The sequence below is a fragment of the Colias philodice genome, chromosome 1 (genome assembly GCF_061535455.1).
Source record: "Colias philodice isolate Cphi_HAF_F1 chromosome 1, ilColPhil1 Martin Lab GWU primary, whole genome shotgun sequence".
NCBI lineage: Eukaryota > Metazoa > Arthropoda > Insecta > Lepidoptera > Pieridae > Colias > Colias philodice.
Genome location: NC_143086.1, coordinates 16,368,174 through 16,394,210, shown reverse-complemented (window position 1 = coordinate 16,394,210; position 26,037 = coordinate 16,368,174). Strand labels below are relative to the sequence as shown.

The following is a 26,037-nucleotide window of genomic DNA, read 5'->3' as shown; positions in this document are numbered from 1 at the left end:
CCAAGACCAAACTATGAGCTTACCTTATTCTTCGGTATCTATCGCTTCCAACTAATTTGCGTACGTTGTCGCAGAACACCTCGGTACTGGAGAACCACCACTGGCGCTCGGCGGTGAGCTGCCTCATCGAGAGCGGGCTGTTCGAGCGCGAGCTGCGCGTGCGGCTCGAGCGGCAGGTCAGCTCGCTGATACTGGCCACCGACATCACGCGCCAGCAGGAGTACTTGAGCCAGTTCAAGGTTAGTGTCTGAGCGTGGGGGGGAGGGTTAATGTTTTGTAGTCTTGCGTGTCTGTGTGTGTTTTTAGGTATGTGCCTATGATGCTAGGTAAGACAAGGCTTCTGAATGGGTTGATGGAGGAAGCGACTTTACAATTAAAGTTAACTTAATCTTGAGGTAACTATAAAAGAAACACTGTGCAAGCAATTTAGTCAATCTGCTTAGTAAGTCAGTTTTCTCTTCCTGCATTTCGGTAATTTAGACAAGTTTGTCAACTGAAAGTCTTTCCTTTAGCTATAGGTAAGCTTCTGTAATTGAAAAAGTAAAGTTCTTAAATTAAGCAATTTATGGAAAATAATCCATTTAATATAAAATCCGCGGAATCAACGATAGGTTTACGATACCTGTCGGTCCAAACAGTAAGTTCTCTAAATATGCAGGTTTACAGTCAGCAATCGGCACAATGGAGTTCAAACTAACTTTAATAGAGTTTTGTATTGATTCGAAACAATGGACGTGAAAATTGTGTGTTATTTTATCTAGAAAGATTATTTTCATTTTGAATGTTAAATTCAGTTTCGAAACTTGAATCAAATATTGTACAACAAATGACTAATAGCGATACAATTAAATTTTGATTACTGTTGTAAATATTATACTTACATAATTTATTCCTATGTCTATAGTTAAGAAATTGTTTGAAAATTTAAAACACAAATCACCGTTTACCTGGATAAAATGTTAAATGAGAAAATTGTGGGTAGAGCTTAATAATAAAATAAATGACTTTGCGTAAATTCTTTATTAAAGGATAAAATTGATGCTTGACTTAAGCGGCTGTTTTTGATTGTAATTAAAACTGATCCCATAATTATAACAATTCAGGCTTAAGCCTGTTTAAAAATAGACCGTTTTGTGCTCTGTACACTTAATTTAATATTTGCAGAATGGCGGAAATCGATTTTATATTTTTATTGCTTTTAAACTAAAATATTTCTCAATTCAACTAGACTTTTATTACATAAGAAAACAATTTCTATTTAGACGACTCGGCAAGAAGCTCTAGCTTAGCATTTACCTTATAGTTCTAACAAAAATAATTCAACATTAATAACAACTGAAGTAATGAATGCAGCATGCTTTGGTTAATTATTCTTTCTGCGGTTTTGTAATATGCAAATGCGTTGTAAGGATGTAGGAAGTTACGTCTAACTCGATTCATAGTCAGACAGACTTGGTGCTAAACTTCACATAACGATATTCATACAGTCTGTTATGTTCCCACACCTGTGCAATAGATGTATGTATTATATTATTCATAGAGATATATAGATGTTGGATAAGGACATTGACTGTTTGTCGCGAATACAAAGCATGTAGAGTGTAGACCCCTACGTTAGTTTACATGTGATACGGTCTGTGCGCGAAGCAACAATTTATTCTAGTTTTACTAAAATCTATCAGAGTTTCATAAACTTCAAGTATTCGTAAATAATGACAATTATGCACTCTCTCAAAATATTTATCATTATCATTATTTATTTATTATCTAAACTATCATAATATTACATATTTATCCAACGCATATGCACATCTGCAGTAGTCGTGTAAGTTTAGCCACTAGCGAAATTCGGTTGTATTTTCGTTGTATCTCCCCTGCCCCCCCCCTCTGTCCCTGCCCCTTTCCCCGCCGCTGCACTCAAACACAATTTCGCCGGAATTAATTATTAAAACTTTTGGGAAAGCGGAAAATGTTTGCTGCGATGCGATTTTAAAATTATTTCTCAGAAAGTCGCTACGATGTTTATCGTAGTTGTTGTTTGTTGCGTCTAAACTAGTGCTTACGTTCCGGACGAAATTAATTTTCTAAATGAAGTCAATATTGACTCTAGTGATGTTTGCTCTCGCATCATTCCGACTCCAATTGGCCATTTATTAAATTGATGGCCGTGAATACTCCTTGTGATCAGTAAATGTGCTTTACAGTTTATAGTTTCCAATAAAAGGGCGATCAGATGTTTCATTCTGTTACGGTATTGCGTCGTGGGCGGTTCTTTTTACGCAATGATAAATATTTACGCCGAGAGGCTTTCCTGGAAATGATTCAAAGGCTGTATCATGAAAATTACTTGGTTTTAAAATGTATTTCTATGAAGTGTGTTGTTATTATTTTGGCTCTGAAGTTTTACGAATTAAACCGATGTACAATTTGTGAATAATAAGCAGGAGATATTTAAATTAAATTTAAATCCTATTAATATTATAAATGTGAAAGTTTGTATGGATGTATGGATGTATGGATGTTTGTTACTCTTTCACGTAAAAACTACTGAACCGATTACAATGAAATTTAGCACACATATAGAGGGTAACTTGGATTAACACATAGGATAGTTTTTATCCCGGAAATCCCACGGGAACGGGAACTATGCGGGTTTTCCTTTGCAAACGCGGGCGAAGCCGCGGGCGGAAATCTAGTAATTAATATTGTAGCGTGTAAAGGCCTGCCATTTTATTGGATTGATTTTTAATATCACTGAGAATACAGATACAAAATTTCAATGCGAATACACGACAATTGTTAGAATATACAAGCACTAAATTCAGGATTTCGCGTTCCCGTGACTTCACAATGTGTATCGGAATCAAAATAATATTGCAGGGAACGGCTGTAGTATCAAAAGCTTTTCGAAAGCTGCTTTCAGCTGGACTCCGTATAGGCCAAAGTGCTGCGTTCGCAATGGAATTATTGCTTACAAATGTGTACGGAAATTCCTATTTGAAACTGTACCTATTGTCGCGATGGAAGGTCTCTATTGCATGCTTCTGTTGTACCGGTAATTTAAGCGATTCTAATATGAATGTGAAAAGTTTTAGCAAATTATAGTTCACGTTTTTTGCAACATTCAAACAGTAGTATTCAGCTTTTAGTAGTTTGTAAATGTTTAAATCTCCATCAAACATTCATCGTACAACACAGTTTAAATAAATCCAGCTTTTTCAATTTGTCAATAAAACAGCTTTGCTCTAATGGTGGCTGAAGTAATATAAGTTGAGATGTAACTTATAGCAAGGCTAAGTGAAATAATTACAGTTCAAGTTTACATTGCAGCCGGCTAGAGACGGCTACGTGCGTCCGCAACTTGCTCGTAGACGCTCGTAGCTTCGTAGACACAGATTTACATACAATGTTTATCGTTGTGCAATGACTTACAGTTTCTTGTTTATTTTTATGTTGAATACGTTTTCGATGTGATTGATCGTAGTGAATATAAAGTTGTTTAAAGTAAATAAATGTGTGGTCTCTTATATCGAAATTAGCGGTAATAAGTAGATTGTATTTACTATTTTGCTTTAATTAATAATTGAGATCTTAGCCAGATATGAGACAGGAATCTAAAATCTTCCTATACCTACCATAAATATTTCCTGATGTTTTACTTCTGAGAATTTATACATTCTTTAATTACACTAAGCACTTGTAATTAAGTAATTGAATCATATATGTATTTAATTACATGGAAATGTAAAAAGTCCATGTGTCATGCGTAACCATGGCAACTGCGCAGTCCCCAGAGATTCGCGGGTGGTTAATTGATAACACGTGTGAGCTTCACGCGCAACACCTGGCCGCGCCACAAGGCTAAACCTTCGCCTTGAATACTGGATCATACTTAATTAATGTGATGCAATTTCATTTGTAGCTGCGACTGCACCTTCAACTACGCATTTTAATGAGCAACGTTTATTCATTGAAAATATTCAAAGTTTTCTAACAGGTGGCTGTTTTTAGTTTTGGTACAAGAACGCATAACATTGCCTCTTCAAAGAAAGGTTATAATTGAGATACCTTCAGCACCTTACAGTATATTACTTACGCGTTTCACAATGATTCAATTGTTAGAATTCTAATAAAGGACATTTATTTCGAAATCAATTCAAGTATTTGTTACCGTATTATTAACAGAAGTGAAACACGTTTACCCGGCGGAGAAAACCTTTTAAAGATTTAGACTTCGTTAGTGAATAAAACCGGTAGGGCTTGCGCTAGAAAAAGGCTTTCAGCGGCAAATTGTATTAAAAGTATCCACGGGGACTGGATGGATGTGAAGAACGCGGGTGGACTCGCCTCGGGTTGTTTTAAAGGATCTTGCACCCATCGGTATTGCTACGTATTTGGATAGCCGTAAAACCTCTCAAAATATAGGATATGTCACTCGAGGACAATGCACGTTTCGAATGGAGGCTTTTAAAAGTTGGTTCAGAAGCTTTGAAATTGAGGATTAGCGTTTGAGTTTGGAGGAGACAGAAATTTTAATTAAGTTTAGCATCTTACATTGTAACTAGGTAGGTAGAGCGATAATTGTTAATTTATTTCAACACTTTTGGAAACAAATTATGAAGTAAACTTTTGAACAATAAATGTGGTTGATTTGTATACCTTCAGTATAGCTTAAGGAGATTATTTCTTTTCGTTTTACAATATAATATTGTTTGAAGGTCGAATAATTATATCATAACATATTGTGATTTTCCCAACCATTAATGCATAAAATACTTCGCTTATTTCACTTAAGTTTTCTTGCATAATCACGAAATAATCGTGTGAAATTTCGCATTGGGGTAAATTTATGACACATGCACAGATTCCCACATGCGTGGCTCAGTCGACATTAATATTTGTCAAAATAATATATTCATATTATAATAGTACCTAAATGGATACTTAGATTTCGATATACTTACCAGTAATCAGAACAAAATTCAATGTAATTTTATTTGTTCTTTTGCTACACTTCTAATTATAGTTTGTTTCAAATTGTCCGCCTAAAATAGAACTAAACGATAAAGCCTAAATACATACGTTTACACGGACTTTATTTTATTCGTGAAAAGGTTTACGAAGGTACGCAGTGATATTGAAAAAATTAAGTAAATGTAGGTATTCCTACATTTATATATTTTGGGACCTCACCCAAGGCATCACATTGTTTCAATACAAAAGCAACAGCATCATTAAAATTGTATTTGTGTCAAAATAAAATAAAAAACAATGATATGACGGGCGTCGACCCTCGTCCACATCCACTTGTGATTGAGCGTCGCACGGAAGCTGTGACGGCCCGAAAGCCGGCACGAATCCGTTAACCCAATTTCCATAACGAAATAAGAGTTGACGGCCTGCAATTGATTCTATGTATTTTTTAAATAGCTACTGCGACACGACGTCGATAACTGCATGCATCGGCTACGTAATAGCGAACGATTTGACGCGCTTTTCAAAGAATTCTTTTCAAAATCTATTTTAGAATTGAAAACGAGCGTACATCGAGCGAGCACGCCTGCGCAGCTATTATGTTTAGGATTAAAATATGCAGTGCATAGAGGGAACGCTAATGGCCCGTGATCCGACTGAGCGGCGTTTCAAGGAATTGTTAAGAGGTGGAAGCTTATCGATGCCAACTATGTGCTTGTGCAATAAAAGCAAGCAATGATTGCGTCGAGAGACAAGCTTGGATTTAATTATAACTATTGAACTCCTTTTCAAGGAATATGTGCTATGTTCATTTCCTTTTAGCACTTTTATGTCAGGTATATACATATTTGTATGTAAATTTTGTTGATGGTTTAAATATGAATTGAAGTTAATTCGGAAAGGGAAAGTAAGACGTAAGAGTTGTGACACTTTAATTTAGTAGTGCCGACGTATGAGTACCACCTGGATTATCGTTGGATAGGTCTTTCAGAATCAACAAAGTCGCTGCCAACAAATTGAGTAAGTAATTCCTATATATAACACTTCTAGTGTTACAAGTGTTTTTAGGCGGTGGTGACCACTTAACATCAGGTGGCCCACCTGCTCCTTTGCTTGCTCTGACATAAAAAAAAAATATAAAGTGCCGCCCACTCCGAAGAAATGTTAATAATAGATAATAAGTAGGCGATAACTTTCAGCGTCAGTAAGTCGGTGACCTTTGAGTTAGTAAGTTTTAATTCGTGCTCATTAGAGACTCGATGTCACACTTTTATAGGTTAAGAATATTTACGGACTTCTCTGATTACCCTCTCCCCGATTAGAAAGAATAAACATTAACTACTCTGCGTATATTGTTAAGATATATACGTAGGATATCGATATCTCAGCGTTATTAATAATATCGAAATATTGTGCTTCGCATTCATGAATAAGCAAACTATTTCAAAATTGTTACCAACACAAGTATACAAGATATTTTGGTGAAGAATATTGTTTAATTCTTATCCGGATGCCGTGCTGACTCTGTTACATTCCCGAACAAAACTATCTCGCAACGTCGGATATTCGACAAAAGCTCTAATCGAGTGAACGGCTTGACTAATAACTGGCACAGTTCGACTAAGTATTGTTGTTCCGGAACTAATTGAAGCCAGTCGGTATTCTGGCAGTGAAATCCTGATCGCTTTGATAAGTTTGACGTAATTAAACTTTGGATTGGATGGCTGGATGCAATGTGAAATAGTTAATCTCTATGTAACGTGGTAGCATTATGCTTGACAGCGGGAGATAATAAGCGTCGTATGATGAAGCTTTACCTATTACTGTACGATGATGTGATGATGAAAACTGTTCGTATTTAGCGAAAACCCTTTTTTGCGTCGATAGGAAAGCGTGGGGCTTTCGCCTGGCAGCAAGCTAAGATGTGAACTGAGATGGTACATGTCCCCCTAGAAGGCAACCGTTCACTCTTCCCTTGAAGACCCCTAGATTATTCTTGTCGGGAAAGTACACATCTCGATAATCATGAAATTTCCAATAATGCATGTTGTGTGGTTACTTAAGGTAGATTCTAATGTGGGTTTCCTGAATGGATTTTTCTTAAGTTTTTTAAAAGAGATTTTGATTGACACATCATGCAGTTGTTATTTTTAATATAACGGGTGTAATCGTCAAGTGTGCACAGGCGATTATTCCGTAATTATTGCAGATATCAAAAAACTTTAAATTGATATCGAAAGTACTTAACCTAAAGAGTAAAATCGCAATAATAATTTTTGAAAAATAAAACGAGAAATATACAAAAAATGTAAACAGTAAGGGGTTAGTTTTGTGTCGTGTTGTCTATGGAAACGGTTCTTTTTTAAACTAATAAGAAAATCAATCGAAAGAACTAGAGCAAACTCATAGAAAATTCCATATTATATAATAATAGCATTGACGTTTATAATAGTTTTAAAAGAAAGTATCAGGTCAAGTATGATGATGAATAAATAATCATTTCTCTGTTAGTAGCAACCTTGGATAATGAATTGAAGTGTAACTGTAAGTGTGTTAATGTTATTAGGTCGGTCGTATTAGATCGAAGTTTAATATGAAAATGATTGGATTGCACTTGATTTACAAATTAAATATTCAGTATAACTTACGTTCACTTGGTTGTAAACAATTTCCATGTAAATGTACAGTGGGTACATTTAATTATATATAATTGCGTTTGATGTCTCCAATTTTCGTATGGTCAATATAATTGGGCTATAAATTTCAATAATAAAGAACATATTTCTCGTGTTTGTCTTTTCATAATTGATTTTAATTCCAATTTAAATCGAAATATATTTACTTATTCACGCGACGCTATGAATCATGTTACATTCTATAATTTTTTACGCTACTCATTTATATAAAAAAAAGATGTGTGGCACTCGGAGACTGCCGCGGAAAAGCTATTGAATAAGTATATTAAAAAAGTATCTCCGCTTTGCCGGTCGGCCGGAGTGGGGGGTGTTAGGTTATTTCGTTGCGGAATTTTTACATTCGGTCCCCGCGCTCAAGACCCGTGATAGCTTAAAAGAAATATCAGAACTTTAGGATTCATTCGATCCTAATACAATCTATCCTCATAATATACTATACTGTGAACTGTAAACAGTCAGAAATCGGCCACAAATCCCTCAGTTTGAACTGGGATAAAAGCAATCGCATCACTAAATATTTGGACGCACGGCAAATCGGCCGGCGCTTTTACATGCACTTTACTTAATATATTCTGAATCGATTTATGTCAATTTGTTCTGAATGTTTTAAATCGTATGTTCAACCAGTTTAATAAGAGATAATTTACTTTGGTTTCTGTCTAGTTTTGGTTAATCTTATATAACTTAGGCGTTGTTTGTCAATACAAAATTTGGTAATAACGTGCTAAACTAGTATGTAACTGTTGGACATAATTACATCTACAAACATACATCCTACACAAGTCGTATTATTTACGATATGTGAGAACGATAGAGCTTCCAAGAAACAGAATAAAGCTTTTTGTACCGTTCGCGATAAGCAAGCTTGTTGTTGTATTGTTTCATTAGAAAAAGGCGCGTAATTATCCGCCCATCTTGAGACGTTTACGTAGAATTCATTAAGGTGACATATTTAGACACGAGATCAATGATAATCATTTTTACATGTGTTGTAGGTAACTTGGCTTTATAAAATTTTCTTTTAAAAAGTTTATAATATTTAGAAGGAAAAGTAATCAAATTTGAATTATCTTCTTCTTTATCTCCTAATTATCCACGAGATATTAGTATATTAATATCTTAGATTACAAAATAAAAGACAGATGGAGCGTTGCCGAACTAAACCGAATAATTTATCGTCATTTCCATAAAGCTATGTGTGCTGTCATTTCGCCGTTGCACTGTACGTACACGGTGCTTCTGTGTGCGTGTTATGTTACCAGATAATGAAAAATTTCCCAAATTTTTGCCCGACTACGGAAGAAAGAGGGTTATGTTTTTCGAATGTAGGTATGTATGTATAATATTTCTTTGACACGCCCTGCAGTATAAACTGTTGGATCGATTTTGAGTTGTGACTTGTGAGGTGTCATTGCAATCATCTGAATTATGAAGGTAGCTGTGGTGGTAGTGACGTAGGCTACATAAATTATTAGCAGTCATGTTTTAATTTTTATTTTAATATAAATTCGGGTTTTTGATATTGTTTTATAATATTGTAAAAATTATTTTATCACCTATCTAGCTAGTATCTACTAAAGTTATCTATACATGGACAAAATAATTTTATTCAATTTTTATTAAATAAATTACATTAAATTTATTAAATAAATTACATTAAATTTATTAAATAAATTACATTAAAAAAAGTTTTTATTTTTCAAAACATATGAATGCGAATAGCGGTAGTTTTTAGTCGAGAATGCTGGACATTTTATTTTCATCATATTATCCATCATGTGTTCACATGAATTAAATCGCAAGCGAAAACGACGCTTTTTATAAAAGTAACAAAAAAATGTATAATGCTTTTTAAAATAATCTAATAATGACCATGAACTTTTATTGCACTATACAAATAATCACATTCACGATCGAAAAATCCAACAGCACTACCCCGAATATCTTTTAACCATTTTACCCCTAAAAATGGCAAATTCATTTTCAAAATACTGGCAGCATACGTTGAAGTTTTGAATTCCTTCGTATTTGTAAAATTATTATTTGTATACAAAATTAAATAAGCCAAATAATCTACAGAAAATCTGTAAAACGATGTTTTATCTTTTTGTTTGTTTTCGGGAACAAGTTTTACAGCGTTTTAATATCACAAGACAGCATTTTTTTACTAAAATATCAAACCCCTTTTGACGTATTGCATGACACTAGAATCGCTATAGCACTAGCGGAGGAACGTATTCGGGTGATTATACAAAAATGGGGTAACTCGATGTCATCAGCCAATTTAAACAAATTCTTATTATATTTTATTCAAATAACAATCTATTTTAAAACAATGAAGCGTCCTTTATTTGGTCACTCAATTTCACTTCTTTATTTAAAATACAAATGAATAAAAATAATAAATTAATACCTTAAATGTCAGTACTTTGGCATGTCACAACTCCGAAAACCAACAATCAAGTGACTATCGTTTAAACATTATCATCGATTTAAGAAAACTTACTAATTCACTACAATCTTTGATGTACATAGTATTATATACTACAACTTTCATAACGCAATGTTTTCCATTTTATTTAAAAAATAAAATTAAACTTTGTCATCGTTTTCACTAGTCAGTCCGTTGTGTGTTTTTTAAATTCGAAATTCTCGCTAAATATCACCAAGTCGAGGTCAAATCCCTGTCTAAGTATTAATGTTGGTAATGAAGTTACTTGTGCACCGCATATTTTGACGGCCGTCATAACTGTACCAGCGCTAGGGTTGTGTTTGTCCTCTAAAATCTTGCTGCGCCAGTCAACATTTCAGTCCTATGGTGAGTCGTTATTTTATTGTTAATCCGATTTTTATTTTCATTTATAAATGGTTAACTATGATTTGTAAAAATATAGTTTGTTGATATTAGAAATTAGGCAAAAAAAACCTAATTTGTGATTATAACCTCATATTAAGTCCCTTTTTATCAATCCGCTGGCATCAGTCCTTTGTCAGATATCGCGCCAGAGGACTGACGGGCCCCCATAGTACTGATGACTCTATCATTTTTGAGAACTTTTATCTTGATTGCTATTGGTATAAGCATTTCTATATTATATTTCAGTTAAAAACATCATGCGCCACGCTAAAAGAAACTGAATTTGACTAGGGAAGAAACATTTAAAAAAGAGTAGCAAAGAAAAGAGCTATTGAAACAAACTACTAATAATTTTATTAAAAAGATCTTATTTTCTTTTAATTATTGATTTTGATGCTTTCAGGGCATAGCTTTTTATATTTATCAGATAAATACGTATACGTATAATACTGTGAAGTAAAATTACCTCAAAATAACATAAAAGTTAATTAATATACTTAATAACATTATAAAAATGTCAAGGGGCTCCTATGAAAACTCAGATGAGACTTTCATTCGAGCCTTTGGTTTTTATTTTTATAATAATTAGTACTTTTAACATAAATATTGGTAGATTTTTAGGGCTCCGAACCTCAAAAGGAAAAAACAGAACCCTTATAGGATCACTTTGTTGTCCGTTTGTCTGTTAAGACGTTTTTTTGGAACGCGTGGAGATATAAATCTGAAATTTATATTGGATACTCAAGATTAAGAACCCTTGGGGCTGTAAAAAAATCAAACTTATAACGCAACGCAATCAAAAGATACCTACATCCGTTAATACTGCAAATTTCCACAAAATTCAATATTCGCAAGGGAATAAAAAAACACACAGGATGCTTGCCGTGTATACAGTCTACTATAGTTTACTTCTACTCAGTAAATAGCAACGTCTTATAACACAGATAAAGGAAAAATTGCTAAAAGTGTAAATTTTAAGTTACAAACATAATAAACAATAGGTTTGTTAGGAGTCCAACTCGCACTTGGCCGTTTTTTTGTTTCTATTGTTTGTGAATTACTTAAAATATCAAGTAAAACTAATTCAAAGTAGTAAAAGTTAAGTAAGAGAGTAAGAATATTCACGTTGCGTTAAATGTCAGAAGGCTGTTTTAAAAATTGAGACATTGTTTTTCCCAGTATCACATATTATTAATTATCATTTTTAAACATGTTAAGTACGTAAAAGACATGTGCCATTATTAAAACTGAGAGATTTGTAGTAATTTTCATTGAACTTCTTTAAGAATATTACAAGTTATAGTTTTTTATCAGTACCATGTTAGCCTCGTCAGTCCCCTGGAGGCCAAATCCAGAAAATTTAAAATATCTCACAATCTATTTAAAAAAGTGGCTGGCCCGATTTGGAACAATATATTCATTAGATTAGCTATCATATACACCCTAATTTGTAACAATCTGATATAAAAAATATAGTAAACAAAATATCCTCAAAAGTTACCCCATTTTTGTATAATGACCCATTCGTTTTTGATTTCGTATTTTCTTTGACAAGGTCGATGAATGATTGACATGCTCCATCTGTATTTTATTTTGTAATCTAAGATTAATATAATATTAATTGAATAACGTATATGTATTGTATAAAGTTGTGTTGATACTTTTCTGTTTGATCATCTTCTATAGTTACACGTAAATAACTAGGTATTTATAGATAATTGACTCCCTTTGTAGCTAATTGAATTGTGTTTACTAGTTTTGCGGGATTAATCGACTTGCGCCCGCTGTGCGAACACTTTATTATTTTATTACAACGGTGCGACGAGGTAAATGGATCTGTTTTTATGTTTCGATAATTTACAATTGAATCGAGTTATTGCCGGCACTTAAGAATAATGTAGCTTCCCAGCCGAGAGCGAACTTGTAAATAGAATTATTAGTGGAAACTAAAGTACATTTTTAACTTGTTTTTAGTTGAGATAGAAAAAATATCAAAGTTTGTTTTTAAATAATGTACGTCAACTGTACTAAATCTTGAACGAATACAGTATTGAGTTACATTCGCAACAACGGTCGCTCCGTTACGAATGTATTTCGGTGCACGATTAAATTGTCTGCATTAATAGCCGCAGTTGTAGAACACATAGTAATCTAGTCTAGAATTAGACCATAGCCTACTTTTTAAATAGAGCCACGCGAACTATTTTCACGTGGGTAGGTACGTTACATCGCTGATGAAAATTGTTTATAACTTATGTGATATTGCAACGGGAGATGGGTTTCGGGGAGCGCTGCATAATTCTGGTTACCAACGCGGAATAGTTAGAATTACTTGCTCAGGTATTCCTGTCAATGGATAGCTAGGAAACAATTTTGCGCGACACTCGACGTTCGACGGTACAGTTTAACATTGTTGATCGGATAGTTAAGTACAAAGCTATGTGTAACATTTTATATGAAATATTATTATGAACATGTAAATGTTGAAGAGGATGTTTATATTTACGAATATATATTTATTCGCAGTCATAATTATAATATGACATAAACGCTGTAATGTGATAAGAAATTCTTTGGAAGCATACAAATTAATGAAACTACACAAGCAAATCGTATTATTGTTCAAGACATCGTCTCTTTAGTGCTGTCATTTGGTAATGTAAGTCGAAATGCTCTAAAATGAGCACAACAAAGGCAAGGTCAGTCCCATAAGAGGAGGCCCCTAGTCTACTGTAGTGAGTTTCTCAATGAGAGTGGAAAAAAACTAGAACATATTGATAATGTAATTCGCTTATACTGAAACGAAAATCGTTGTAGTAGAAAATTATGTACCTAAAACAAAAATCGACCATGAGGCGAGATTAGAATTATATTAGCCAGATAAAAGAGAGTTTGACCTCATAAATTGTCTCCTAGGTTTGAAACAGTTTACAAACGACAATACGTCGCTTGTTTACGCATAGCCCTAGTACATTCGGCGAGGCCTATGTACACAAACACTGAATTACGCATTATCTTCTTAAGGAGGTTAAACGCGAGAATAATATTTTCAATATTTTCGCCCAGTGTAAAGTAGTGTGTGCAGAGATGATAAACCTTTTAAAATAATCATTTGTGACAAAAAAATGATTAACAGATTTTCATGTAATTAGCTGCTATGATAGTTGAAAATACCTTTTATCTAGGATTCTAGGATATGTACGGTGAGATGCAGATGCGACGCCGACTGGCTTGGCTTATTTACATGTTAATGGAATAAGAAAAATCTTATTTTCATCCAGTCAAACAATGGAATACTTGAAATATCTCTGTTTTATTTTTTAAATATTTTTACGAGTCTAGTTTGACTTATTATTAATTATATTATTTTTGTCGACTAACATAATTCTTAAGAAATTTTCAAGGAATAGAAAAAAAATCGATAATGACGTGGGATTCGAACCCGCGTCTTTTTCAACATAAAGCTTGCACTGATGAAAATGTAGAGCTGCTCACTAAGGAACTTTATTTTTATTTTTTAGTTTCAGTAATATCTGTAATTTCAATATCTCACTTCAAAGCGCATCTCACTATATTAAAGCGAACACGTCGCAGTGCATTATTCTCAATTACCTACGAAATCCGATACGCGACTTGGTCCTTTTAATTTATACTCCGAGAGGTGCATTTGCATCAACGCTGTGACCTATTAGTGAATCCCCTTCATCCAATTGGAGCCCAGTGACATACGCGGAAAGCTTCTCGATCCAACTAACGAAGTAACGTGCACTGTGCTTTATCCCACACTTTTAATCCTGCATACGAAGTTAGCATCCATTTTCCACTAAATAAATAATTTAGTTTCGCTTTTAAACAAATATGCATGTGCTGTTTTTTTTTCTCTCTCGTGATGCTGCCGGACTGAAAGCGGGACAAGGTTATTTAATAAGTTTATACTCGTATTCATTGGGTTTCTGAGTAAACGGGCGACTTAACTCGATGAAAACTAAAAGCTAATTAAAAACGAAACGTACATTAAAGTGAATTCAACACGCTGCTACTTAATCTATTTGATTTAATATACTAAAATTTAATGAAATCAGACTTATTTTTTTAACTGTTATTTTCTCAAATAGAGTCTGAAATACTTCTACCGACAAAGAATAATATACCTCTTCAGTTATAGTTTTTTAAGAAATCAATATCTTAAGTATAATAGTATACAATGTATTGGATAAAACAATTTGTTCACGATAGTGTGAGGAAAAAAGTTGAGCACGTCTGGCCACTAAGACGGCTTGTATTACGGTCAACGCGCTTTGGATCAAGCAACTCTTTTTAGGGCGCGCCTACGTCACTGTGTAAATCTTCATACGGATCAGCCGGAGCGCCGAGACCTGTATGCAATCACATGTAATTAATGTACGGAATACTGAAATTAGGCTAGTTTACAGTCGTAACAACTTTAATTGTTTAGAAGTTAAAATTGAATATGCGTCTCGAAATAGAACACGAAATATCGACTTTATCGTATTGTAAAGTAACCAGTGTGGAACTTGATCGACTTTCTTAATTAAATAAATTATAAACGCAGAACTGGTAAACTTATTTATCGTTCAACAAAGTTTATTACACTTTCGATATTTTCAATTGAATCCCCGCTGTTTACAAATTGCAGTTAGACACTTTGTAGCGGTTAACTCGGTGTTTTGAATTCTGACACGGCTCCTGATTATAGTCTATTTTTGTATGGGTTACTTTAAAAGTATAAAATTTATAAGTTTAATAACTTCCCATTGTGTAAGTGTAAATATTAATTATATGAAGTGAAGATTACAAAACTGAAGATTACCAAATATATTTTTAAGTACTGTTAACTATTGACCTGTTATTTAATCACATAGAAGTCTAGTTAAACAACAAATGGGTAATCGGGCGGCTAACATCGATTCGTATTTAACGAACGATAATCGCCTTATGTAAGGGAGATTATTTGACGTGCACACGATGTTATGCAAGATATTCGCTTCAATAGATTTTCATCTGTAGGTATAGATTATAGACCATCAATTAAGTTTGCAAATTTAGTGGAAATTCAATGAATGTTACACAAGATATGTTTAATGAACTTATAAAAATTACAACTTCATTGATTCAACTGTTCAAATTCAAATTCATTGATGATAATTTTCAATCTTTATTTCAGTAATGTTATTGGAGACGCGTTCCTAAAATTAGTGTAATTACTTTTGTATCTGATAAGATATCATCGAGATCAGTACATTACGTTCCCACTACAGAGACACGGGTCTCCTATGAGGGTACAGGCTATAATCCAAACAAATCGATTAAATATAAATCCGCCTTTCCCATACTAAAGTTGCATTAGTTCCAAGTCAGCACCTCACATGGAGATCCCATAGGAAATCAGCTGCAGTCGGAGCCGGGTAAGCGTTGATCTGTGTGTTGTTGTTGTTGCTGGCTTTCGATCTATCAATGTGTGTAAATTCATGTTTTATGGTGCAATTTATAGAGGGTACAATTTTAAATAAACGAAGAATCTGGTCGAATAATTGTTATAAGTGATTTTAAATGTATCTACCCAGATACTTTTTACGCAGAAATTGCCTATAAAATTTATAAGAGTATTCAAGGAAAAACTAATAAATATTATAAAGCAATAGAAACACTTGTTACGTTTTTCAGCGAAGAAACCTAAGTATATATTAATGAGAAAACTTGTAAAATATATAATATTATCTTTTTCTCAGAGCAGGAAGTACTAACGAAGGGCGTAGAAATTCTATCGTTAGGTGAGATTGGAACCCACATGTTCCGTGAAAGCGCAGTCTTCTACAAATATCTTATATAAGTGGGGAATTATTATATATTTTATTTTCTCTACTAGTCTCTAGTGTACCTAGTTACATATATTGTTCATGTAATGCTTTTTAAAGAATATTGTCATACTTAGGTACTTTTAAAAATTTTCACTTTATTAGATATATTTTTTATTCAAATTTAACAATCACTGTAACTTTGGTTATACAACTGAACTTGAATAAAGAAAAATTAAAAGAGTATTTACATAAATTCTTAGAAAAAACAATATCCTCATTTTCGGAATAAAGGGGTTGAATTTTTGAAAGAAATTTCGAAAGGCGTGAAGACGTATAAACGAATGAAAAGGCAACAAACAAGTTGTGAAATCGGCCACTTTGTAAAGTCTTTGTAAGGGTTCATACGACATAGTTATAATTATAAAAATGTTTATACCGTCCATTATAGTCCAGTATATTTCGTTCAGGTTTTACAAAACAGAACACGACGTAACAAAGTATCATTCGTATCGTTTCAATCGTATTCAAAATGCTTCAATGAAAATGGAATCAAGTTAATTTTCATACACGTAGATAAGTCAAAATGTGACCTCCATGTTAAGCGCCTTATAATCAAGTTTACTGAAAACAATATGAATCTCAAAAGTAGTAGAAAATTAATTAGTTACATATATATTAAATAATGGGTTACATAGTATTTCCATATATTTGCAAATAAGCAACAATGAGCCGCGGAACATTTTAGAATCGATTCGCAATGCCGAGTGAAATCGATTATTCGGTTATATGTCGCTATTTACGCTTCAAGGTAACACGTTTTTCGTGTTTATTTGATTGTTTTACGTGTCTCAGGAAAAATAAAAATAATTAACTAGAATTAATAAATATAATGGCGTATGTAATTTATTGCCTGTCAATATACTTACCTAGTCGTTAGCTATTGAGATTAATACTGAGGGCTTTTCGAAATACGGTAGTCTTCTAAAAATACGTTAGCGGTGTAAACAGTATTTTTTCTATGAAATAAAAGAATCGGTCGTAGGCAGTGGAAATCTTTGAAGGACGAAGGGCTTTTGTCCAGCAGTGGTTGCCCGCGACGACGACGATGACCAAATGATTATTGTCAGTTATATTTATAACTTAACATTCTTACTACTCAAATATTCCAAATATAATTTGTAAATAACCATCGGAGCGTGTTTTACATGATTTTATTTTGGTTTCATTCGACGATACATTATATACATATATTCCACACATGAAAGTTCTACCTTGCCAACAATACGAGCTCGCTCTTTGTGCGAAACCTTTTTTTTTATATAGTGGGGAAATCTTCCAAAGAAAAATTGTACCTTTGAAGCTATTCGAAAACTATAATTGAAACGTCTGGGAATATTTCAAGGCAAGGATGTGAGAGGATTCTTATGTTTTGTTCTGTTTTAGTAGTAGTGCTTTAGTGACATTATTAGAATAGATGATGTATATAGTGAGTTCATAACAGGGAGTTTAATTTATACGTACTTGTTGTAGCGTACTGGTTCTGGATTTTAGGTGGCGAAAGAAGATGAAAATAAACTTGTGCGTATATAGTTTAATAATCAAAATTACAGAGTGCGTTTAGTAGAATTGATTTAAGTGAGGGAGTGTCCTGCTCAGCGGTTGCGTGGCGAGTCGATATCGTAAAGGACAGTGGGGTCAATCCGCGGCCAATCGCACGGCGCCGCGACGTAACGACGCGATGACGCAGTCGCAACGCTCCGTTCTGCACGATTTTGTTGCGGCAACATGCTCCCGGCCTTGGAACGTGCTGGTTCCAACGAACTGTCGACCACGAAGCGAAGAATCAGCTATCTGGTGAAGGAAGCGGACAAATTTTAGTGAACGCCCGACGCACGATGCCGTCTGCAGTACGAATGTCGGCCACTCGTGCTACTCCATCCTTCCCCGGATATGTCGCGTGGATGCGCCCCAAGCTCCACTTCAACGGCGGCAATCGGTCGTCCTTAATGAGAACGAGCGTGTTCTCCTTGAGATCCCCCTTGTGCTGGTGCCATCTGGTTCGCGTTTGCATCTCGGAGACATACTCTTTGGACCAACGATTCCAAAAGTGCTGGCGTATTTGTTCCACCCTCTGGAACCTCGGGAGACGAAGCTCAGGCACGTCGTATAGCAGCTCAGCCGTTACAGGTGCAGTCAGCGGACGACCAACCAGGAAATGTGCAGGGCTAAGTGGAAGGAAATCATTGGGATCTGTGGAAAGATGGGTCAAAGGACGGGAGTTCAGGACAGCTTCAACCTGGGTCAATACTGTGCTAAACTCCTCGAACGTTAGATGTGCGTTACCTACTACACGTTTGAGATGGTGCTTGCAGCTTTTTACTCCAGCTTCCCACAATCCCCCGAAATGACTAGCGTAAAAAGGTATCATTTTAAAATTAATATTTTGCGAAGTTGCATATGCTTTAATTTCATCAGAACAGGTAGCTAAAAATTTTTTGAACTCATTCATGAGACCGACAAAATTCTTCCCATTGTCAGAAAAGATAGTCACGGGTTTACCTCGCCGCGATATAAAACGTTTCAAAGCTAATAGATATGATTCCGACGATAGATCGCTAACAAGTTCCAAGTGAACCGCGCGTGTAACAAAACATATAAATAAGCATATGTACGATTTTTGCAACTTAGCACCTCTGCCTTTACGATTCTACGTGAACACTGGGCCAGCGTAGTCGACACCACAACGTATAAACGGATAACCTGGGTCCAGACGCTCCTGCGGTAGATTCCCCATAATAGGCGCGACCGTAGTCGGTTGCAGTCGTGCGCAGCGCATGCACGAATGTACCACCTTCCTAGCGAGGTTTCTGCCGCCGACCGGCCACCACATCTCTCTGAGCGTAAACAGTAGAAGCTGTGGCCCGGCGTGGAGTAAACGTTCATGCTCGAACCGAAAAAGCAAAAGTGAAAAATGATGATTAGTTGCGATTAAAATAGGAAATTTTTTATTAAAACTAAAATTTGGCGAATTTTGAATACGCCCACCTACACGAATTAAATTATTATTTTCGTCAAAGAATACATTTAATTTAGAAATTTGATTGTAGCCTGATATATTCGTTATATTTTTATTATTTTTAAGCGCATAGTAAATATCGGGAAACGATTCCTGTTGACTCAACTTTGCTAACGTTAATTCAGCACGATTTAATTCCTCGACTGATAATAAACCTGTCCACTTATTAGTTTTATTTCGCGCGTTATTAATAAAACGTAATACATAAGCAGCTGCGCGTTTAAGTCTATTATATTGTGAAAATCGAGAAAAAATAATTAAATTATCGTTTAAATTATTACTTATGTGACAACAAATATTCGTAGATTTAATTTCCGGTAAATCTGAATTAATTAATTTGGAATGTTTTAATTCGGGCAATTCAAAATGTACATTATGTAAAAATAACGGACCCTCCCACCATAAAGATGAGGAGCTAAGCGCTTCTAGACTTTGCCCGCGTGAGACTAAATCGGCTGGATTATCCTTGCCTGCGACGTGACGCCATGGATGTTCCTTGGTCAGCTCGTGAATCTCTGCCGTCCTATTTTGAACATAAGGTTTTAATAAATTAATAGGCATACCTAACCAACCTAAAACGATAGTTGAATCTGTCCAAAATACAATTTTATTAAAGTTTGAACGTAGTGATCCAATAAGCTTATAATATAATCGTGCACCTAACAACGCACCACACAACTCTAATCTAGGTATAGTTGTAGGTTTAGTCGGCGCGATCTTACCCTTCGAACATATCAAGCGCACTGTGACATCAGCTGTTGCATTGATCGTACGAGCGTATGCGCAAGCTCCGTACGCAACCTGTGAAGCATCGGTAAATATATGTAGTTCGGTTCGCACTGGATCAATGCACATAACGTGACGCGGTATTCGTAAACTGCTAAGAAAAGATAATCCATTTATAAACGTATCCCATATTTGCGAAATTTCGTTAGGAACCGATTCATCCCACGTCAATTTTAACAACCAACATCTTTGTAATAAATGCTTTGCGATAGTAATAAACGGACTTAATAATCCTAGCGGATCGTATATTTGTGAAGCGCACGATAAAATAATACGTTTTGTCACTACTTCACTCTTTTGTATAATTTGTGTGAAATAATAAATATAATCATCGAGACTATTCCATCCGATACCTAAAGTTTTATTGTTACAAGTTTTATTCAGTAAACATAGATCGTGTGTTTGCGATTCATTTACGCTAGGCGTAATTAAATTTAAATTATGACTAAAAATCCATTTTCGTAATTTAATACATGCTGAATCTAAAAGACTACTAGTTTCTTTACAAATATTTTCTAATTCGGATATAGAATTCGATGAAACTATGAGATCGTCAACGTAAAAACAATTATTAATAGTATCGGCTACATACGGAATATTCGAGTGTTTGGCTAATTCCTTTAAACATCTACAACTTAGATACGGTGCGGATGCCGTTCCGTACGTCACGGTGTTGAGTCGGTACACCCTCAGCGGCTCTGAGGGATCATCCCGCCACAAGATCAGCTGCAGGTCACGCTGATCTTCAGCAATATTCAATTGCCTGTAAAATTTTTCAATGTCAGCGCATGCAACATACCTATTCTCGCGAAAACGTAATAAAATAGAAATCAAGTCACCTTGAATAGCAGGTCCAATCATTTGTATGTCGTTTAATGATACGCCGGAACTAGACTTCATACTCGCATCAAAAACTACGCGTAATTTAGTTGTGGTGGCGTGCTCCCTAAACACACCATGATGCGGTAGGAAATAGTGCGGATTCCCATACGTATTGACGAGACTCATATGACCTAAATTAATATACTCCTGTATAAAATCAGAATACATCTTTTTATAATTAGTATTTTGCTGAAGACGTTTCTCTAACGCGTAAAAACGACGTTCAGCTTGTGCGCGTGTATTACCTAATAACTCAGGTGATTGTTTCAACGGAATTGAAACACAGAAACGACCATCGGAAAGTCGACGTGTTGTGCGAATAAAATGTTCCTCACAAGCAATATTATCTTCGCTCGATAATTGCTGTAATTTATTGCTAGGCGCGGATAATTCTTCTAATTCCCAGAAATTCCTAACTAACTTATCGAGTGAATCATCTTCCGTGGATAACGTCGAATAATTACAATTAATATGTGATAATTTTTTATTATTAGTATACGGAAATGATTTAATTGCACCTGACACTATCCAACCTAATTTGGTGTTTTGAAGGAAAGGACCACTTTTCAGGCGCATTTTTCCTTCGGTTATTAATTCCCAAAATAAATCAGCACCGATCAGTAAATCAATAGGTTGACTTTCGTAAAAATTGGGATCAGCTAACAATAAATTGTGAGGAATATTAAATTGATTTAAATTAACCGTGGTTGTAGGCAATTTTGATGTAATTTGGGGCAAAATCAAACATTGAAAACGGGCAGTGAAGCTCCCGTCGCGCGATTTAATTTCAATATTACAAGATTGCGAACATTGCGTAATAGAATTACCTACACCGTGAATATGTTGAGTGGACTGTAATATTCGTATATTTAATTTATTTGCAAACGATTGCGTTATAAAGGATCGCTCGCTTCCGCTATCTAGAACTGCGCGTGCGCAATAATACTCACCCGATTCATTATATACTTCAACTATCGCCGTAGACAATATGACAATCTGTTGCGAAGAATTGTCATCCTTTGTATGCATAACGGTTTGTGCGTGATTAATACATTGAAGTTGCATGTGTGCGTTATCTACTGAAACCACTGAAACGGGATGCGTATTAGTAAGCGAGGGGTGCTCGTACGTAGTTAACGTCACTGTATTTTGTTTAATTGGTGATAATTTAATTGCATCACAAAGTAAACTATTGTGCTTTTGTTCACACTTTCTACACGGACCAAAAAGACAAGTACCAACTAAATGACCTGGGCGCATACAATTAATGCATAAGTCTTTATCCGTAATTAACTTATACCTCTGTTGCGGGGATAAGTCGAGAAACTTCTGGCATGAATACAGCTGATGCTTTTCGTTACATAGCAAACATGACTTGTAATGGCTGCGCGACTTATTGGATTGCGATTTAGAGTGTTTGTTATCCGAAACTATGTTGCAATGAATTTTGGATGATGAATTTTTATTTTGGTAAGTAGAAAATTTATTTGATTTATTTGAAATACTAGGTTTATTGTGATTTACGGATAGTGTAGTTAATAAATCGGCTTTTTCTTTAATGAATTCTAATAAATCGTTTAGTTTAATAATTTTGTCCTTGTTTATTTTGTAAAAGGTATTTTTAAATTGTTCCCACTCGCGTTCAGTGGTAGGATCTAACTTTGAAACTACGATATAAATAATCAAAGTGTCCCAGTATTCCGTGGGTTCTCCTAAGATTTTAAGAATACGTAAATTTTTTAAAACTGTATCAATTAAATTGTGTAATTGAATAGCCGATTCTCTTGAGACGTTTTGAAGTGAAAATATTGCCTTAATGTGACTTTGCACTATCAATCGCGTGTTATTAAAACGGTGTAATAAAAGCTCCCATGCAACCAGATAATTTTCGGATGAAAATTCAACGTTTTCTATAACGATTTTGGCATCGCCTTTTAAACTCGCCTTTAAATAATGGAATTTTTGAACCGGTGGTATTGTTTTCGAATTATGAATTAAGGATGAAAACGTGTCGCGAAATTCTACCCAGTGTTCATGTGAACCGTCAAAGCTAGGTACAGAAATAGTCGGTAATTTTACTGAATCGTTATTAAAATTGTTACAGGTCGTATGGTCGTGCGCTAAGGAACAGTCAATGGATTTATTAGATCTATCCTCGGAATTATGTGGGTTTACCATGCAGTCCAGCATCGCCAGGACAACATAATATTCCCTCTCAAACTCTACGCGTGATTCTATGAGTTTATCCGTTTCTGACTCCGGGACAAGATCTTCGATTTTACTTTGTACTTGGTTGAAATCGTTCATTAAACTTTGTGCACCTGGTATACGTAATTTTAGTTCTGCCCTTTGATGTGTATCAAGGTCCACGTTTTCAAAAGACGAAACATATTTCTTAAAATTCGTTAACCTACATTTGATTAATCCCCTTTTTTTCCTCAAATCCTTAAGCTCCTTTTGCTCAGAAAGAGACATAATGACTGAAGTAAAAAGCTACAAGTACTTACGTGCCACGTGAAGCAGATTCTTCGGTTGCGTAAAAGCACGTGAGGAGGCAAGCAACACCAAAAGCTCTGGAATATACAAAGCACAGTATCACTCAGATGAAGCGTTACAGGGTTGGATAAATTAGCTGGCCGTCTTACCAAACTGCACTGTAATTTTGCGACTTCCTTGCCGATTGCGTCTCCAAAATCCAGGATGTGATCCGGTGTCGAAGGTCCAGAAATGTTGACGACGAAAGAAGAAGACAATAAACTTGTGCGTATATAGTTTAATATTTAAAATTACAAAGTGCGTTTGGTAGAATTAATTTAAGTGAGGGAGTGTCCTGCTCAGCGGTTGCGTGGCGAGTCGATATCGTAAAGGACAGTGGGGTCAATCCGCGGCCAATCGCACGGCGCCGCGACGTAACGACGCGATGACGCAGTCGCAACGCTCCGTTCTGCACGATTTTGTTGCGGCAACATTGTTTATAATTTTTTCACACTTTCCAGTGATCTCTGCCCCGCATGTCTATGCATATAGGCAAATAAAGATTGTCCTATATATTTTTAAACAAATTTAAGGTGTCAGTAACGCCTTTTTGGTGCTTTGTTACAGCAAAATAAATCGCAAGAAATTTGTCTATACCAAAAAAAAAATAACAATAATGGTCGGCATGTCAAAAATTTGTCAAATTCCCAACTCGACACGATCTGTGTCAACTGTCAGCGTGTCGATCTGTATATATATATATATATATATATATATATATATATATATATATATGGGTGCCGTGATTGATATTTTGGAGTCGGGCCCAATGAAACGTTTGCCGATCTAATATTAATGTTTGTATTATCTAACCGAGTCCTCGATTTGAATTCATATAAATATAAGGAAAATGCGTAAGCGCATTTCTGGAACGCATGAGCTGTTTATTTTATTTATTTATGCAACATTAAAAAAAAATCAGCAATTGCTTATTCCATAGTTTTAAAAAGGCTGTATGTATGCTATCAGTATTGTATGTTAACAGTTACCAGTCCAATAAGTCGTTCGTACACAGTCCAATATTGGAAACAAGATCGCAAGTTCTACATCCCTGTAATATGCAGCAAACCTGAGAGGAAATTTGATTTCTGCCAGAGTGTCGGCCGCTCCGCCTGACGAGCGGAACACAAAAGCTATTCAATTCATATACATGTACATGATCCACTACTTCGAATCATTGTCTATTATGCTGTGGCTTGGACATTACAAACAAACATTTCATTAATTATTCGAATACATTGATAATATTATGTGTTATAATTAAAATAAATAGTGAATTAATATTTGTGTTCTCTACACAAACACGTGAAGATCGCAGGATGTGGGAATATGATAAATATTTTCATAACGTTTTTTACAACAACAAAATATTTTTTGTTGAAAACATTGTGAAGCAAAATAGAATGCATTTACGAGTGAAAATATCAGATTCATCTCCATGCCATTAGCTCGCTGATAACGCTAATCTGCCAACTCTCGCGTGCAGCGGCGGCCGGCGGCCCACAGTTGGGATCAGTTGAACTAATCCTTGTTTGCATTCGTGTCTAGAATTAGGTCAAATGATGTCTCAAATCTCAACCCGTTTTAGCGCCCCTCATTACAGAGCTTTCGGTTAACAGCCCTCGTCATCCATATTCAGTGTAGCCAATATACATATGTGACATTTTGCACAAACACAAAGGCTCTTTTGTTCTGCTCATCGTTTAATTATTGAATGATAATTCTCACTTGTAATTTGAATGTGTACAAGACTTTCGGTGAATTGATATGATTTACAATGAGTTGATTTATATCTCTGATTATTTTAATCTTAATATACTGCGAACGTGTAATGTTTTATTTAACAAGTTTGTTTTAACGAATGAACGTGTATTAATTATTATTAAGAGCATGTTGAATTTACATATTATTGCCATCATGTCTGTGATACGTTATGATTTAGCGTATTTTTAACTAAATATAGATATGCAAGACTAATGAGATTAAGGCTTGTCACGAGCAGATTAAACCATACGTAACGTATGCCTATAATATTTAGCCCAAATTTCGCGTAATCTTTACTCATAATATAATTAAGATAAAACTGGCATCTTAACTATATTAGTTTACATTTATAACGCAAAGTTACACCATAAATCATTTCGCAACCTAAAAACGGCAGGCATTTATCAATCACTCCTGAGACATCTCAGAGCGGATTGTCGCGAGTAATCCGCAACTGGGGAAGTAGGTTATGCGCGTATAGAAAAAATGCTATTTACATTGTTTACAAACTAGTGCGTTAGATAAAATAAGATTTAACTCTTTCCTCGTTTGTTTTAAACTTCGGTAATAAAGATACAAAGTTATGGAAAGTTGAATAGGTGGAGGATTTGGCGCTCATCGCTAACAATGCCGTGCTCCGGCTTAGCG

The 26,037-nt window shown here is 35.0% G+C and overlaps 1 protein-coding gene across 3 annotated transcripts in view; it reads left to right on the top strand.

Moving 5' to 3' along the window:
• Window positions 1–26,037, top strand: part of LOC149491550 (uncharacterized) — a 135,492-nt gene that overhangs the window by 103,158 nt on the left and 6,297 nt on the right. For all 3 annotated transcript variants that reach the window (XM_089695233.1, XM_089695237.1, XM_089695225.1), the window contains exon 7: window positions 75–239. In XM_089695233.1, the coding sequence (XP_089551359.1) occupies window positions 75–239 (165 nt within the window). The remainder of the gene's footprint in view (window positions 1–74; window positions 240–26,037) is intronic.